Below are 15,384 nucleotides of genomic sequence, written 5' to 3'. Positions count from 1 at the left end.
TCCTAGAAGCATCACGAATCACTGCGTCCCTTCTCCCGCGCCGGGGGCAAACAGCTCATCGTGGTACTAAAGCTCATCAGGGCGACACTCGATCGTGTGGAGCTTTCCTCGGTAGGTATATCTTGCGCGTGATGTTCCCCAGATCTCCAGGTTAGCAATTCGGCCGACACTCACTGTACATACATAGAGAAGCATCGCAATAAATATGGCATCACGACTACAAGTCACTCGGAATCGACTCCTAAGAGCCCCATTACTATCCTCCATCCGTGTTACCCATCCTACCCGCACCCTCCGTCTGCTCCCGCAAACCCGCCTTCTTCCCCCTCTCGCTGTCGGTGTCACCCATTGCCAGCCGCTATACGCAATTCGCAACTATGCAAACGGACGACCCCATCCGCCCGGTGGAACGCACCGGATGAACCTCGGTGGCGAACCAGAAAAGTCAGCACTGGAACAGTTTGGCGTGGACCTGACGGCGAAGGCCAAGGCGGGCAAGCTGGATCCAGTCATTGGACGAGATGCGGAAATCCATCGAACCATTCAAGTCCTCTCGAGACGGACGAAAAACAACCCCGTCCTCATCGGTGCGGCTGGTACCGGAAAAACGGCTGTCCTCGAGGGTCTCGCCCAGAGAATTGTGCAGGGAGATGTTCCGGAGAGTATCAAAGACAAGCGGGTCATCTCGCTCGACCTGGGCTCGCTCATCGCCGGTGCCAAATTCCGCGGTGACTTTGAAGAACGCCTGAAATCCGTGTTAAAAGAAGTCGAGGAAGCACAGGGCGGTGTGATCTTGTTTATCGACGAACTCCACACTCTGCTCGGTCTAGGGAAGGCCGAAGGCAGTATCGATGCGAGCAACCTCCTCAAGCCTGCCCTGTCCAGAGGCGAGCTCCAGTGCTGCGGTGCCACGACTTTGAATGAATACCGCCTCATTGAAAAAGACGTGGCTCTCGCCAGACGATTCCAGCCCATCCAGGTTGGAGAACCTTCTGTTGCGGCGACGATATCGATCCTGCGTGGTATCAAGAACAAATATGAAGTCCACCATGGTGTCCGAATTACCGACGCCGCCTTGGTCGCGGCGGCAACCTACAGCAACCGATACATCACCGACCGGTTCCTTCCTGATAAAGCTATCGATCTGGTGGATGAAGCCGCCTCGGCTCTCCGCCTGCAACAGGAATCAAAGCCAGACGTGATCCGAGAACTGGACCGTGATATCACCACCATCCAGATTGAGCTCGAGTCTCTCCGCAAAGAGACAGATATCAGCAGTCGCGAGCGGCGGGAAAAGCTCCAGGAAGATCTCAAGGCCAAGCAGGAGGAGGCCGCCAAGTTGACCGAAGTGTGGGAGAAAGAGAAGGCCGAGATCGAGTCCCTCAAGCGTACCAAGGAAGAGCTGGAAACCGCTCGCTTCCAGCTTGAACAGGCGCAAAGAGAAGGAAACTTCGCCAAGGCCGGAGAGCTTCGGTACTCCACCATTCCAAGCCTCGAGGCCAAGCTGCCGAAGGAAGGCGAGGAACAAGGCGCAACGCCTCAGACGAGTCTGATCCACGATTCCGTCACTGCCGACGATATCGGAAATGTTGTATCCCGGACGACCGGAATTCCGGTCAACAAGCTCATGGCTGGAGAGGTTGAGAAACTGATCCACATGGAAGATACGCTGCGGCAGTCAGTCCGTGGACAGGATGAGGCTCTCGCGGCAGTTGCCAATGCGGTCCGCATGCAACGCGCAGGTCTCAGCGGAGAGAATCGACCTCTTGCATCTTTCATGTTCCTTGGTCCTACTGGTGTTGGGAAGACAGAGCTGTGCAAGAAGATGGCGGAGTTCTTGTTTTCAACCGAGACTGCTGTTGTGAGATTCGACATGAGCGAGTTCCAAGAGAAGCATACCATCAGTCGCTTGATCGGTTCGCCAGCGGGCTATGTGGGCTACGATGATGCGGGTCAGCTCACCGAGGCTGTGAGACGCAAGCCGTACGCTGTCCTGTTGTTTGACGAGTTCGAAAAAGCACACCGTGACATTTCGGCGCTCCTGCTGCAAGTTCTGGATGAGGGATTCCTCACCGACTCCCAGGGCCACAAGGTGGACTTCCGTAACACGCTTATTGTGCTGACCTCCAACCTCGGTGCCGACATCCTCGTAGGTGCGGATCCCCTTCACTCTTTCAAGGATTTTGGCGACGAGGAGCTCTCTCCTGAGATCAAGAAGGCCGTTATGGACGTCGTGCAACACGCATATCCTCCTGAGTTCCTCAACCGAATTGACGAGTTCATCATCTTCAAGAGGCTTTCGAAAGAGGCTCTTCGGGACATCGTGGACATCCGACTCAAGGAACTCCAGTCGAGGCTGGATGACCGACGGATGGTGCTGCAGGTTGATGACGAGATCAAGGACTGGCTGTGCGAGAAAGGTTATGACCCCAAGTACGGTGCTCGCCCTCTCAACCGCTTGATCGCCAAGGAAATTGGCAACAAGCTCGCCGACAAGATCATTCGTGGCGAAGTCACTTCTGGACAAACGGCCCATGTCTCCTTCAATTCCGATAAGAGTGGACTCCCTAGATCACGCCAAAAGGCGCAAAAATCCCAGGATCCCACAGAATCTGAAGAACCGTAAACATTCTTTCCCCTGATTTATGTCGATCTCTTTTCCTGCGTTTGTTTGAGATGGCTTTGGTGGGTTTGGGCGACTGAAAAATATGATTGCATCCTCACTCATGTGTACACTTCATTGTCTCCTCTTTTGTATTATAGCTGCATTGTTGGAGTATGTCTATAAAATAATAATTGTACATTTGCATTACCAAAACATTTGATCGATATACAAGATGGAACCGAATAAATGATCGTAGAGATTTGAGGCCTGAGGCCCACTCGTGTTTGTATAGATTGCCTCCACGTTATGCATCACTACTCTTCGACCTACACCTCACCCACAGGAACTACAGCTGCTCGAACACCAACCCTCCAGCATGGAGCCAGTCACGAAAAGAAGACGAACAGCCTCTCCTCCCTATATCACCCCTCACACCTCCAATTCCAGACGAATCTCGAGGAACGATGGACGATCCATCACCGTCGTTCCGCCCGCAAGGTCACAGCGAACCTCAACACCCAGACCCCCAACTAGCAGTGTCATGGAAAATCCCATTGTTAACCGTGGGGAGCATTCAACCGATGATGACTTTGAGCAGATCATCGTGGCCATCGACATCAGGAATTCGGGCACCGTTGGCTGTTCATATTACTCGGCACAGGAAGAGACACTCTATCTCTTGGGCGACCTGCAATCTGCCGGTGCAGAATTAGTGGATAGCTGTTTGTACTTGGTTTGATCAAATTTTGCTATTGACTGACAGTGTCTAGTGGTTCTCCAGACGAAGCCCACGGTGCTCCTGACTTCACCGCGCGTGGATTCTGTGGATTCGCCGAGTAACAGAGGCCTCGGACAAGACGCGAGTAAGGAATGACATGATAAAGGCTCTACTCGTGCTAACGGTTTCCATTCAAGACACCCATTCGTACCTCCCTTACCAACTCGATGCGCGGCCTTCCCAAGAGTTCAACTACGTGAATGCAAGGAACAAGCTTGCAGCGTTGGAGATATCGTCTACGCACGAGAATCGGATCAGGTTCCTGGTGCCGCACAATGGTCTGGTGGATACCGAAGAACTGGACACCGACAACTTAGACTTCACCCTGCAGGAGGGAAGACTGTTGCACATGGCCAGTTCCATCGACATGGCTAATGCGGTAACAATCGGCTGTGCTGGTGCAGTCCTTACCCACCTACAACGACGGAGGGCGACAATATCAGAGTCCAGTGACCAATCTTGCGGCGTCTTTCGAGTGAACTCCATCGAGATGTTTTGCTTGACTGGGACCATGTAAGTATTCGTCACACCCATCCAGGACCACGGGGTATTCACGCTGGGAAGGTTCGTCAATGCAAGGACATTGGTAGCCCTCCAGATCATGGAGTCCGAATCGCACCCTAGTGCCATCAACCAAGGGCCGGGAACAAAGTCCTCCAGAGCTAAGGAAGGCTTGTCTGTTTATGGACTATTTCAACGTTTCGCCCATACGCCGCAAGGTAGAAACAGGCTCAAGCAGATTTTCCTTCGTCCAAGCATTGAGTTAGACGTGATCCGTGAACGACACGCCTTCATCAGTGTGTACCTGCGTCCCGAAAATTACAACCCCCTTGAGAAACTCGTGAAAAGTTTGAAGCACATCAAGAACCTGCACTATGTCATGGTCAACCTTCGCAAGGGCATCAGCACTGGAAGTGGGAAGATTACGGGGTTCAAAACCACAGTTTGGGCGACTCTATTAGCTGTGCGCCATTTATTGTTTTTCATGAACGGGATGCAACTGATTTTTTATAGTTTGCTTTCTACGGGATCGATATTCACGAGGCTCTCAAAGAGACTGTCGGCGGAGATGGACTAGGATTGCAACGAGCGGCAAGTGTTATTGCTCCCGGTACATGCGGATGCTGATTAGTTACCAGGCTCTTCGGGCTTTTGAAGCAGCCCAACTGTACAGAGTTGGGAGGATGATCCAGGAGATAGTAAGAAACCTCACACCCTCTTCAATTACATAGCTGAATAGTCCAGGTGGATATCGATGGCTCCGAGGAGCAGGGAAGAACGGTCGTAAAGCCAGGACTGGACAGAGAGCTTGATAAGATGAAAGACAACTATGACGGTCTGAGCAACCTACTGAAGCAAGTTGCGATAGAGATTGCGGCCACTATCCCAGAGAGCCTGGACATCGACGTAAACGTGATATACTTTCCTCAGCTTGGCTTCAACATCGCCATCCCCTTGAATGATAGAGGAGAAGCAGCCTACGATGGCACTCGTGAGGGCTGGGAGCCCGTGTTCATCACGGAAAACCGAGCATATTTCAAAGATTTTCGGATGAGAGAAATGGACGAAACACTGGGTGATATCTATGGGCTTATTTGCGGTACGTTCAAGCCAGCATCTCTGCTACTCTTGCTGATGGACTGTCACTGCCGTTAAGAAAAGGAGATCGAGATTGTCTATGACCTGGCACAGAGAGTGCTTCAGTACGAGAAAGTGCTCTTACAGGCCTCCGATATATGCGGACAGATCGACAGGTCAGCAGCCTATGCGCGTTTACTACAGCAGATGTTTGACACGCACTAGTCTCATTGCAATGGCGCAAGCAGCGAGCTTCTACAAGCTGGTATGCCCTAACATGGTGCAAGAGAATATCATCAAGATCAGTGGAGGCCGGTGAGATGCCCTAAGAATGACTTCTGAGCTTAGCTAACTGGCAGATAGGCATATCCTTCAGGAATTAACGGTTTCATCATACGTACCAAATGATACTCTCCTCATGGGAGGGAACTCTGATTCAGTAAACCATGCTCCTCGTGATGGTATGGGGGTCCATACCCCACGAGTAGTAGGCTCCGAAAGAGCTCCGAATATGCTGCTATTGACAGGACCGAACTACTCTGGGAAAAGCGTCTACATGAAACAAGTAGGTAATATCATTGAAGGTGGTGCAGCTAAGAGCTAAATGTGGGACAGGTAGCTCTCATCACCTATCTGGCCCAGCTAGGGAGGTATAGGACCTAGATATGACATCTACGCTCAGACGAGCTGACAGCAATAGTTTCGTCCCCGCAGATAATGCCGAGATTGGCATTACTGATAAAATCCTGGTGAAATCCAATTCCGAAGACAGTGTCTCCCAGGTACCGAGGATGCTAGCGCACAAATGACTTGCAAGATGTGCTTATCCTCGCAGATCCAGAGTACCTTCATGAACGATCTGCAGCAGATATCATTCGACTTGAAGCAGGCCACGAGCCGTAGCTTATTGATCATTGACGAATTCGGCAAAGGCACAAATGAAAGTGGTTAGTCTTGGGCATTTTATCCACTGCATTCAATGCTGAATACCGCCATAGACGGGGTCGGTCTAGCATGCGGTATCTTCAATTACTTGCTGCAATGCGAAGAGCCACCGAAAGTGATCGCCTCAACACACCTCCATGAAATCCTGGAAAATGGATTCCTCGAGTTAGGTCCTCGACTTCAACTTGGACATATGGAGGTCAAGATCAGCGAAGATTCTCAGAATGCAGAGGACCAAATCACTTACCTCTACAAGTACGAGATGCCCAACAAACAAGAGCCATACAGCTCCGTAAGCTAATGGTATTTCTAGCTTCCGCTTGGGCCCCAGCACCAAGAGTTTTGGAACTATGTACGTCTCGAAACCCCTGGCACGCATGAGACGGTCTAATGAATATCCTATTTAGCTGCGCGGCGATGAATGGGATTGATCAGCGAATCGTCGCTCGCGCAGATGAGCTTGCATCTCTTGCTGCACGTGGAGAGAATCTAGTCGCTGCCTGTGCAATCTTATCTGAGAGTGAGATGCGTACATTGGAGGAAGCGGTATGAGCGCAATCCCCGTGTTTTTCATAGATTTCACCCTAATTGGAATGGTGCTCAGGAGCAACTGGCCAGAAAGTTCCTGGCGCTTGACTTTTCAGATGGCAAGAGCGGCAATGACATCCGCGACGAACTAAATCGTCTATTCGAGGTACCGGAGTGACGTCGACAAGCTTATTCTGCGTTCTGCTTCTATACCGATATACAGGTCGACACTTTGATGGCTCACGATGATGGTTCCAACGAGCTTGTCTTATGTATTATATGCATGCCCACGTGCTTGTGTTGCTATACTGCCAATTTTAAAAACCAACAACACTATTATTGGCTCTATCCTCTTCGCCAAACCATTTAGTACATCTGATGCGCCGCAGTCTTCCGCAGTAAATGCCGCCTTCCTTTTCAGGATGCGTGCTGATTGAACTGTAGACGTTGCGCCATAAAAGTTGATTTTGGCGAAACGACGACTCTCTCCACAGTTCTACCATGCTGGGGAAGGGGGATTCCCGCGTCACATCGGCGCAGGTGTACGCCGATGGGACGGTAGTCTTTTCGAAGGCTATCTATGGCCGTGTGAAACTTCCGCCCAAGGCTGGTATGAGACCGCATAATCCGTAGGCTGTGTGATGTGAACTGGACTATTGATCAGCCCCCAAGTTTTAGAAATGGATGCTCCATCAGTTCGCGAGCTGTCTTCCTCTCCTCCGGGAGCCAGTTGAGCACTTGTCGAACGAAAGACAACAAAGCCTCTTGATCCTTCTCTTCGAGGAATGAGGTTGTGTCCGCTAAGCTTCGGCGAGGGATCAATTCATTATGGAGAAATTCATCTTGCACGGTCAGTATTTCAGGTATTGACGCATGATATAGTTGGTCAACCCACCTTCTGCGTTAAAGAAAGGCCCATCAAAGAATTCTCGGGCATTATTGCAGAGTTCTCCTGTGTCATTTGTGACAGGCTCAGGCCAGTTGTGCTCTGACATGGCCTTCGATTTCGCTAGCAATACCTTTGGGGGCGGGCCGAGCAGGGCAATCATTTCCGCAAGATGCGACTTTGCGTCGTATTGGCCCTTGGCGTCATATACCTGCTGGAACAGCTCTTTGCTCCCAAGAATATTCCACAGCTTACCAAACAGGATGGTCAGCCCTAGGCCCACAGAAGAAAAGGAAACAAAAGCCTGTTGTATAGACCTGTTGGAAAACAGTTACAGGAGTCTTACCAACACCCCAAAATTCCATATATCTGCCTTGAAGTCCCAACCGCAGCCAAGTATTACCTCCGGAGCACGGTAATAATCCGGTTGGATAGGATAAATACCAAGATGCTCCCCTGCCATTCCGTCTCGAGTGGAAGGCTGGTCGAGCCTTGTTGCGAGCCCGAAGTCAGTCATTTTGGGAACCATGTTTTTGATTTCTCTGGCGTCAAGAGCACCAAAGTCATTATGGCAGCGGTAGATAGTCCGGCCACTCTCGCCATCAACCTTGTGTTGCATCTGTTGCTGTTGCTGTCGTTCAATGAAGTTGGTGAGTATGTTTTCGTTTTCAAAGCTCATAAGGATATTTCCCAGCTTTAGATCTGTCACGTGGTTAGGTCTTTATACTTCAGGTATACAGCAGAATTGCTAAAAGCGAGTGACTCACCAGTGTGAACAACTCTACACTCGGTGTGAAGATAATCAAGGCCAACAAGGAGAAAGTAGATATAGGCCTTCGCAATGGGCAAAGGAAGCTGGCGATCAACGAAACGCCTCTGTAAGATCCAGAGAGGCTCTCTCATCGGTTCGTACACGAGGCACATGTGCTTTCCTGCCGGACCTGCTACTTTGAAGTCATCTAGGCGTGTGCGCAGAATCACACGGCCACGATGCTCTGAACTTTGCTGAGTAATATGGTCTTCAATCTCCTTCTCATGACGAGCATCATCGGCATCATTGCTGTTGATTATCTTCAGGGCCACTGTGTGTTCAGATTGCCATTTGAGTCTCGCGGAAGTCAACACGAAATACAGAGAGACACGCGATCACGGGCGCGGGTACCTTGAAATGTCACGGGCGAGCCACACGGTCGACTGTGATCCCCAGCCAATTTTGACAAGTAGTTGGAATTTCTCGGCCAGCACTTCCCCAGGCTTTGCTGGATAGAAATTCGCCGAATCGTAGCCAGGACAAAGCTCCTCGTCGACAAATTCCTGCTGAGGAATTGGAGGTCCTGAATTGGGCGGTAACTGCCAGAGCGACTTTTTGGCAAAGGAGAATATAGTACGCCGTGATACCAAGGTTAGCCGCCGAAGATGTGACATTAGGCCATCCAAGCATGTTTGGAAGGCCCTGGAGAGGAAGCTGAATCCCCTATTGAGCCCAGGTTTGGTTGTAACATGACTAAGCACATACATCCACGCTCCAAAAGTACCTACCCCGGTGTCAATACGGATCTTGTTATTGGACTAGTCCAGGTGCTCCATGCATGGAAGTTATGTATCCCGTCCTGTAGGGTCATCCACAGAGTTCAAGTGGCAGAATCTGTAACCTGTTGCAGTATGGTGTATTGAAGTAGACGACTCGGATAGCACTAACTCAAGCTGTCAGAATGAATTCGGGACATGCTCCAACTCCCTATACTAGTAAGTGAAAAGCGAGGCGACTAGAAAAGAAGTATGTATGTATACAAAAATTGCCTTTTTATATCACACTTTGAACGCCGGGGACACGCATCGCAACATCTAGAGCTTAACACTCTTGACCACGTTCTTCTTGATACCAGTAAGCTCACCACCATATCCACCAGGACCTTCTCCGCCCTTGTAGATTTGGCGGATGCTACCCAGCTTCTTCTTCTTCTCCTCGAATCTCTTTCTCTTCTTGACACGAGGATTGCGGGAGTCCTTATTGCGCTTGGGAGCCAGGCCCTTGTTCTTCTCGATCTGGTACGTGATGGCTCTCTTGCCATCCGGTCCGATCTCCTCCTGGACCTCCACATGACCTCCCTCACGAGCAGCAGCAGCATAGGCTTCGGCACGAGCCTTCTTCTCGTCCTTCTTCTGCTTGGAACGTGCAGCCACCATGTCGTAGTAATCATCGTCGTCGGATTCTCCGCCGCGGAGCTCATTGGCCACCCGGTGGTCTTCGTCGTCACTGTCTCCGCCGAGCACTTCAGATCCCTTGGGCTGTTGTCTACCACGCTTCTCGGCCTCGGCGTTCAAGCGAGCCTGGCGATCCTTCAGACGTTCGCGGTAAGGTAGATCCGCATCACCTCCAGCATCCCGGCCGGCGGCACTGCGCTTGTTGGCCTTCTGGGCCATCTGCGAAGTATAGAAGCGAAGGGAGCGTTTCTGCTTGGCCTTCTCCTCGGCTTCCTTGGCAGTAAGCGCATCTTCGTCGCCAAAGTCGGAATCGTCCGAATCCTTCGCGGATAGCCCGGTCTTCTGGACGACACGTTTCTTCCCCGGCGCTGCGACGAGGTTCGACAGATCTGCCAGATTAGCTTCCGTCTCCTTGAGTCTCTCCGCCCTCCGGGCCTCGGCCTCGGCCTGTGCGGCTTGAGCAGCGCGCTCTGCCTTGGAGAGTTTCTTGTTCTTCTTGCGCTCGTCAGAGAGCTGGGGCTCCTTGGTCTTCTTCGATTGTTTCTTGGGAGTCGGGGCGTTTTCAGGTGACTTGGTAGTGGTGTTGTCGGGCTTGTTGTTTATTTCCGGTGTTTCGGGAGCAGTGAGGTCTTTCACGGATTCCCAGAGCTTCCTAAATTTAACCAAAGAGGCCATAATGGGATGTGAGCGCATTTGGGCAGGCGACAAAGGTCCCGGCTTCCCATTCGCATCATTGCCAGATGACAAAAGCATGAAATACATGCTGATTGCACCCAGATAGGAAGACAGCGCACGGAATTTGATGACAGCAACAGGGGCAGGACGGATGTCGTCCTCGGCTGTCGTCTTGGGAGCAGCTTTGGCAACCTCCGCAAGTGATTTATGAGTTGCTTGAAGATCGGTGAAGTCTTTCGCCAATGGCTCAAACTCCGGGTATCTCGATTTCAGGATCTTCAGTTTCTCCTGTTCGCCCATTTCATCTGTGATCTCCAACTGCGGCAAGACTTCCGTTACCACGCCGGTCTCATCTTTGCCGTCGTCTTCGTCCTTGCCCGTATCAGCCCACTCTGATTCGTCAAAGCCGAAGTCTGCCTCATCCAACGTCTCGAGGTGTTTTTTCTGCAGCCGTTTGGCTTCCTGCTCTTCCTCCAAGGCATCCGCTTCTGTTTCGATTTGATCGGCGTTATAGAAATCCTTCTTCGAGGAGCCCCAGGCAGCGAGGCCGCCCTCATCCTCCTCCTCCGAATCAGCCCCGCCACGACTCTTCTTTTTAAAACCTAATAATGCGTCGTCGTCATAATCGTCCTCATCGACTTCCTCATCATCGACGTCGTCTTCGTCAACCGACTCGTAACCGAGAATTTCCTCGTCAGAAGCCTGGAGCACTTCCTCTGAAACAGCCCACGTTAGCAATTATAGCGACGACAGAATGGCACATGCAACTAACCATCTTCCACGAGTTTCCGCCGGCGTTTTGCGTCTGGAGCCTCCTCCAGAAGAATGTGATCTCTGCCAGCCTGAAATTCATCTTCGGAATCGTCGAATCTCTCCTCGATGTCGAATTTGGTTGGTTCCTGCGCCGTCGCATTTCTCGCGGCCGGGCGACCACCGGCCTTTCTCTTCTTACCCATAACTGAAGCGGCGATGGAGGGTATGCTGTCGATGCGACTGTTGAATTTGATAAACTTCAGAGATAAAATTTTGGGAGGGACGCCTCACCGCCTTGGGACGCTAGACCCGATGGGTGGTGTTTGCGCTGTTTGCTGTAATACCATATTTGTAAATAATTGCCATTTTTCATCGGCTATACAGCGTTTACGGTTACTTGCGTATTGATATGTATCCATCAAGTCTTCCCCTTTTGAAGTGCCATCACTTCATCCTCGCGTCCTCCCCATCGCTCTCTATTCTTCACCTCCATCTCTCATGTCGGCCATACTGTCGAAGCTCCCCTACGACGTCTCTCCCTCCACGCTGGGGATCTCTGTCCTCCTGAGCAGTCTTCTTCTGTACGGAATCAGCAAGATGTTTGGGTTCAGTGCTCGCAACGAATTCATCGTCGATGGCCGGGTATGATGTTCTGACTTGAACGCTATGTGTTTCTCTCTGACTTTGGATCCTCAACAGACGGTTGTCATCACCGGCGGCTCGGAGGGAATGGGCAAAGCGGTCGCGTGTCAACTTGCCGCCAAGGGTGCCAACATTGTAATCGTTGCACGTACTGTACAAAAGCTCCAGGGTGCCATTGAAGATATCAAGGTGAGTATCTGTCCTTCATACTCATCGGTCGATGACACTCACCACCCTAGCGCTCGGCTGTGGACCCCAGCAAGCAAAAATTCCACTTCATCAGTGCCGACCTGACCAGCGCCCTGGAGTGCGAGCGAGTCATCCAGGAGGTCACCCAATGGAACGACGGCCGCGCTCCTGATGTAGTCTGGTGCTGCGCGGGCTACTGCAACCCGGGTTTCTTCGTCGAGACCCCCATGCAGACCCTCCGGGACCAGATGGACACGGTGTACTGGACTGCCGCCAACACCGCCCATGCCACTTTGGCGAAGTGGCTTGCGCCGGCTCAACCGGAGGGTCAGGCTGCACTTCCTCGTCGTCATCTTATCTTCACCGCTTCTACGCTTGCCTTCTTCCCCATCGCTGGTTACGGACCCTACTCCCCTGCCAAGGCTGCGATCCGGGCGTTGTCGGATACGCTTAGCCAGGAAATCGAAATGTACAATGGCAGCCGTCAGTCCAAAACCGCGGGCAGTTCCCCTGCTGCGGATGTCAAAATCCACACGGTCTTTCCCATGGGGATTCTCACTTCTGGGTTTGATAAGGAGGAACAACTGAAGCCCCAATTGACCAAGCAGCTGGAAGAAGCTGATAAGCCGCAAACCCCGGAAGAGGTCGCCCGCATTTCGATTGAAGCCCTGGAGCGGGGCGAGTATCTCATTACCACCATGTTTGTTGGGCATATCATGAAAGCCAGCGCGTTGGGAGGCAGCCCCAGGAACTCGATCATTCGCGACACCTTGACCAGTTGGCTCACTAGCTTGGCGTTCCTGCAGGTGATCCCTGACCTCCGTAAGAAAGCGTGGAACTGGGGTGTTAAGTATGGCATTCCGTCGTCTGACGGGAAGTAGGGTGCTTGGTCTGTATACGGCTTTGTGCGGTGGCTAGTTAGATACCCTATTAAATAATTATTCTGTAAATAACATTCTCGCGTCTCCTGGTATGAGACATGCGAATATATCATGAGTGACATGATATATTTGGCGGATATATATCGATGAGGTGGAGACAAGCGTTTTTCGTACCAAGCATCTTCCTTTGTCTAATTGAGTCTAATATTTTAGTTCAAGCCTAACATCTACTAGTACGTCGATAGAATGATTTACAGGTAGTAGTATGTCGAAGGACTGACATCATCGATGAGAGGCGCTAAGGAGCAAGGAATGCGGCGAGTCTGACCGCAAACGGCCTCGATCGCGACGACGATGCGACACTCTTCGCCCCACCAACTATATATTGACGTGGATCTATTTGCTTTGTTTCACCTTTTCGCACTTTGCAGCCTCTTCCTCAGCATGCGCTGGTGATCCAATACAACTGACACATCTCTACGAACTACACCATGGGCGCATTCTTTTCCCTCCCCGTCCTCTCTCTATTCCTCGTCCCCACGATATCCTCCTACAGCACGAGCCTCAACCTGATTTTCTTTTACATGACATGGACGACCCTCGTGCTGTCGCATCCACCCCTGCGGGTCGAATTGTTCGGCACCGCGATGGTGCGCCTGCTCTTCTACCTGCTCCCATCGCTTCTCTTCTTCCTGTTTGACATCCTGACCCCCTCCGCCGCGGTCGTGGTCAAAGCACAGGGCGAAGCCGGTCTGCCGTCGGGCAAGAAGCGCGGCAAGATCCGGCTGAAAGAGCTCAAGGTCGCGGGCTGGGCCATCGCGAACCTGGCGCTCAGCATCGCCGCGCAGGCGGCCATCGAGGAAGCCCGCACACGACTCTTCGGCCTGCACAGCGCGCTCAAGGTCTCCATGCGCCTGCCGCTGCCCTGGGAGATCGTCAAGGACATGTTTTGCGGACTACTGGGGCGAGAGGTGCGCCCGCCTACCTACCTGCCTAGCCGTCCAAGTGGAAACTGACTGACTGGATCCGCAGGTCCTCGCGTACGGCATCCACCGCTACGTGCTGCACGCAAAGCGCCGCTCGCGCCTCACCGACTCCCACGCCGCCTGGTACCACGCGCTGCGCGCGCCGTTCCCGCTGACGGGCCACTACGACCACCCGCTCGTGTATCTGATTGCCAACTTCGTGCCGACGTATCTGCCCGCCATGCTCTTCCGCTTCCACATGCTGACGTACCTGCTCTACCTGGCTATTATCTCGATCGAGGAGACCTTTGCCTTCTCCGGGTACTCGGTGATGCCGACGAATTTCTTCCTGGGCGGTCTTGCGCGGCGCACGGACATTCACCTGCTCAGTGGGGCGGAAGGCAATTATGGCCCGTGGGGGATTTTGGACTGGGTTTGTGGGACGACCGTCGGGGATGAGGAGGACGAGGAGAACGAGGAGGGGGCCCAGGAGGATAGTGTTGAAGAAGAGATTAGGCGGTTTGTTGAGGAGGCGAAGCGGAAGAGGAGGGAGGGTCAGCAGCGGCTGCGGAGACGGCGCAGGGAGGATTATTATTCTTAGGGTTCCATGTATTTAGGTCTGATATATACGGAGTACGGAGTACTATATTATTGTTGATGTGCTACTGGAGTCGCTTTGGAGCTGAGCAGGTCGCTCGGAGTCATGGCATAAGGCTAAAAATAACAAGAACTGATTCCCAATTTTAGATTTCCGCCATTGGAGTATATCGTACTGAACATTAATGAAAAAGCACTTCCAGCCGCACGCGAAGGGGACATGTACCAGCTGGAACGGGATTCTTCTTTTTGTTGGCTTTTTTTTCTCATTTCGGCTCTTTATAGGATCCTGCAGATCGGCCACGCAGGAGGGAACTGATCGTGAAACAGAAACAACAACCGGTTTTTCCGAATTGACCGTAACCTAGTAAGTAAAAACGGAGCCCGAATCGATTTACACATTTCATGAGCCGTTCCTCCCGCGCTGCTGAACGCTTTCCCATAGTAGGAACGCCAATCTGCATTCAAGCCGCCCCTCGATTCCTCCACAATCAATACCGAACCCGCGGCCACCACGTCGCACGTTTACCAGTTCATCTCGTGGGGCTTGTCGCCGTTCCGGAGGCTGAAGGTGCTGGCGAGGTAGGAGCCGAGGAAGGCCTCCTTCTTGACGTTGGCCAGGATGGACTGGTCAACGGCCTTCTGGTCGGAGGCGCGAGCGCTGGCAACAACCTTCTTCTATACACATCATCAGTATACCGTGTCCCAAAGCACATGCCGACCCGTCTGGCTCCAAGCCTTAACCGGGCCGGCCTCGGATATCCACATACCTGGGGCTTCTCTCCCTGCTTGAAGAAAGCCTCCTCGGACTTCTTCTCCTTGCTCTTCTCCTTGGTGAAGTAGTCGGGGGAAGAGACCTTCTCGAGGGTCTTGGCGTCAACACCGCTGATGTCCACACGGGTGCTGGTGGCGATCACATAGCGAGCGTTCACACGGCGGAGGGGAACACCGTTGACCTTGAAGGGACCGGTGACGAGGAGGACACCCTGGTCGAGGTGCTTGAGGAGGACGACACGCTTGCCACGGAAGCGACCGGCGAGGAGGATCAGGATGGTACCGGGCTGGAGGCTCTCCCGGAGCTTGGTGGGACGAAGAGCCTTGCGGACCTGTAGTTGCAAAGTCATGTTAGAATGTCTTGTTCCTGGCATTTCGCTGTC

At 52.3% G+C, this 15,384-nt stretch overlaps 7 protein-coding genes across 7 annotated transcripts; 4 read left to right on the top strand and 3 right to left on the bottom strand.

The window, feature by feature from the left end:
- Positions 1–205: 205 nt before the first annotated feature.
- Positions 206–2,626, top strand: hsp78 (chaperone ATPase HSP78; the record flags this gene model as incomplete). Its single annotated transcript, XM_001210406.1, has 1 exon — positions 206–2,626. The coding sequence occupies one exon, from the start codon at positions 206–208 to the stop codon at positions 2,624–2,626; it is 2,421 nt and encodes an 806-aa protein (XP_001210406.1).
- A 520-nt stretch (positions 2,627–3,146) lies between these two features.
- ATEG_00319 (MutS family protein MSH5) lies at positions 3,147–6,458 on the top strand (the record flags this gene model as incomplete). The annotated part of the gene is made up of 14 exons (XM_001210405.1): positions 3,147–3,327; positions 3,376–3,468; positions 3,521–3,896; positions 3,948–4,347; positions 4,523–4,582; positions 4,629–4,983; positions 5,041–5,137; positions 5,325–5,526; positions 5,577–5,611; positions 5,662–5,743; positions 5,797–5,908; positions 5,960–6,161; positions 6,220–6,258; positions 6,314–6,458. The coding sequence occupies 14 exons, from the start codon at positions 3,147–3,149 to the stop codon at positions 6,456–6,458; spliced, it is 2,379 nt and encodes a 792-aa protein (XP_001210405.1).
- An 827-nt stretch (positions 6,459–7,285) lies between these two features.
- On the bottom strand, positions 7,286–8,761 carry ATEG_00318 (uncharacterized protein; the record flags this gene model as incomplete). The annotated part of the gene is made up of 6 exons (XM_001210404.1): positions 7,286–7,550; positions 7,667–7,689; positions 7,724–8,022; positions 8,088–8,380; positions 8,483–8,654; positions 8,719–8,761. 6 exons carry the CDS (start codon positions 8,759–8,761, stop codon positions 7,286–7,288), a joined length of 1,095 nt encoding a protein of 364 aa, XP_001210404.1.
- A 404-nt stretch (positions 8,762–9,165) lies between these two features.
- On the bottom strand, positions 9,166–11,156 carry ATEG_00317 (something about silencing 10 family protein; the record flags this gene model as incomplete). The annotated part of the gene is made up of 2 exons (XM_001210403.1): positions 9,166–10,916; positions 10,973–11,156. 2 exons carry the CDS (start codon positions 11,154–11,156, stop codon positions 9,166–9,168), a joined length of 1,935 nt encoding a protein of 644 aa, XP_001210403.1.
- Positions 11,157–11,451: 295 nt separating this feature from the next.
- On the top strand, positions 11,452–12,665 carry ksrA (3-dehydrosphinganine reductase; the record flags this gene model as incomplete). Its single annotated transcript, XM_001210402.1, has 3 exons — positions 11,452–11,595; positions 11,653–11,784; positions 11,835–12,665. 3 exons carry the CDS (start codon positions 11,452–11,454, stop codon positions 12,663–12,665), a joined length of 1,107 nt encoding a protein of 368 aa, XP_001210402.1.
- Positions 12,666–13,312: 647 nt separating this feature from the next.
- On the top strand, positions 13,313–14,231 carry ATEG_00315 (sterol desaturase family protein; the record flags this gene model as incomplete). Its single annotated transcript, XM_001210401.1, has 2 exons — positions 13,313–13,636; positions 13,698–14,231. The coding sequence occupies 2 exons, from the start codon at positions 13,313–13,315 to the stop codon at positions 14,229–14,231; spliced, it is 858 nt and encodes a 285-aa protein (XP_001210401.1).
- Positions 14,232–14,752: 521 nt separating this feature from the next.
- ATEG_00314 (60S ribosomal protein eL6) lies at positions 14,753–15,351 on the bottom strand (the record flags this gene model as incomplete). Its single annotated transcript, XM_001210400.1, has 2 exons — positions 14,753–14,905; positions 14,998–15,351. The coding sequence occupies 2 exons, from the start codon at positions 15,349–15,351 to the stop codon at positions 14,753–14,755; spliced, it is 507 nt and encodes a 168-aa protein (XP_001210400.1).
- Between the last annotated feature and the right edge of the window lie 33 nt (positions 15,352–15,384).

The sequence above is a fragment of the Aspergillus terreus genome, genomic scaffold, assembly GCF_000149615.1.
Source record: "Aspergillus terreus NIH2624 scaffold_1 genomic scaffold, whole genome shotgun sequence".
Lineage (NCBI taxonomy): Eukaryota > Fungi > Ascomycota > Eurotiomycetes > Eurotiales > Aspergillaceae > Aspergillus > Aspergillus terreus.
The sequence above is the reverse complement of the archived record's forward strand: the minus strand, read 5'-3'. Positions and strand labels throughout refer to the sequence as shown.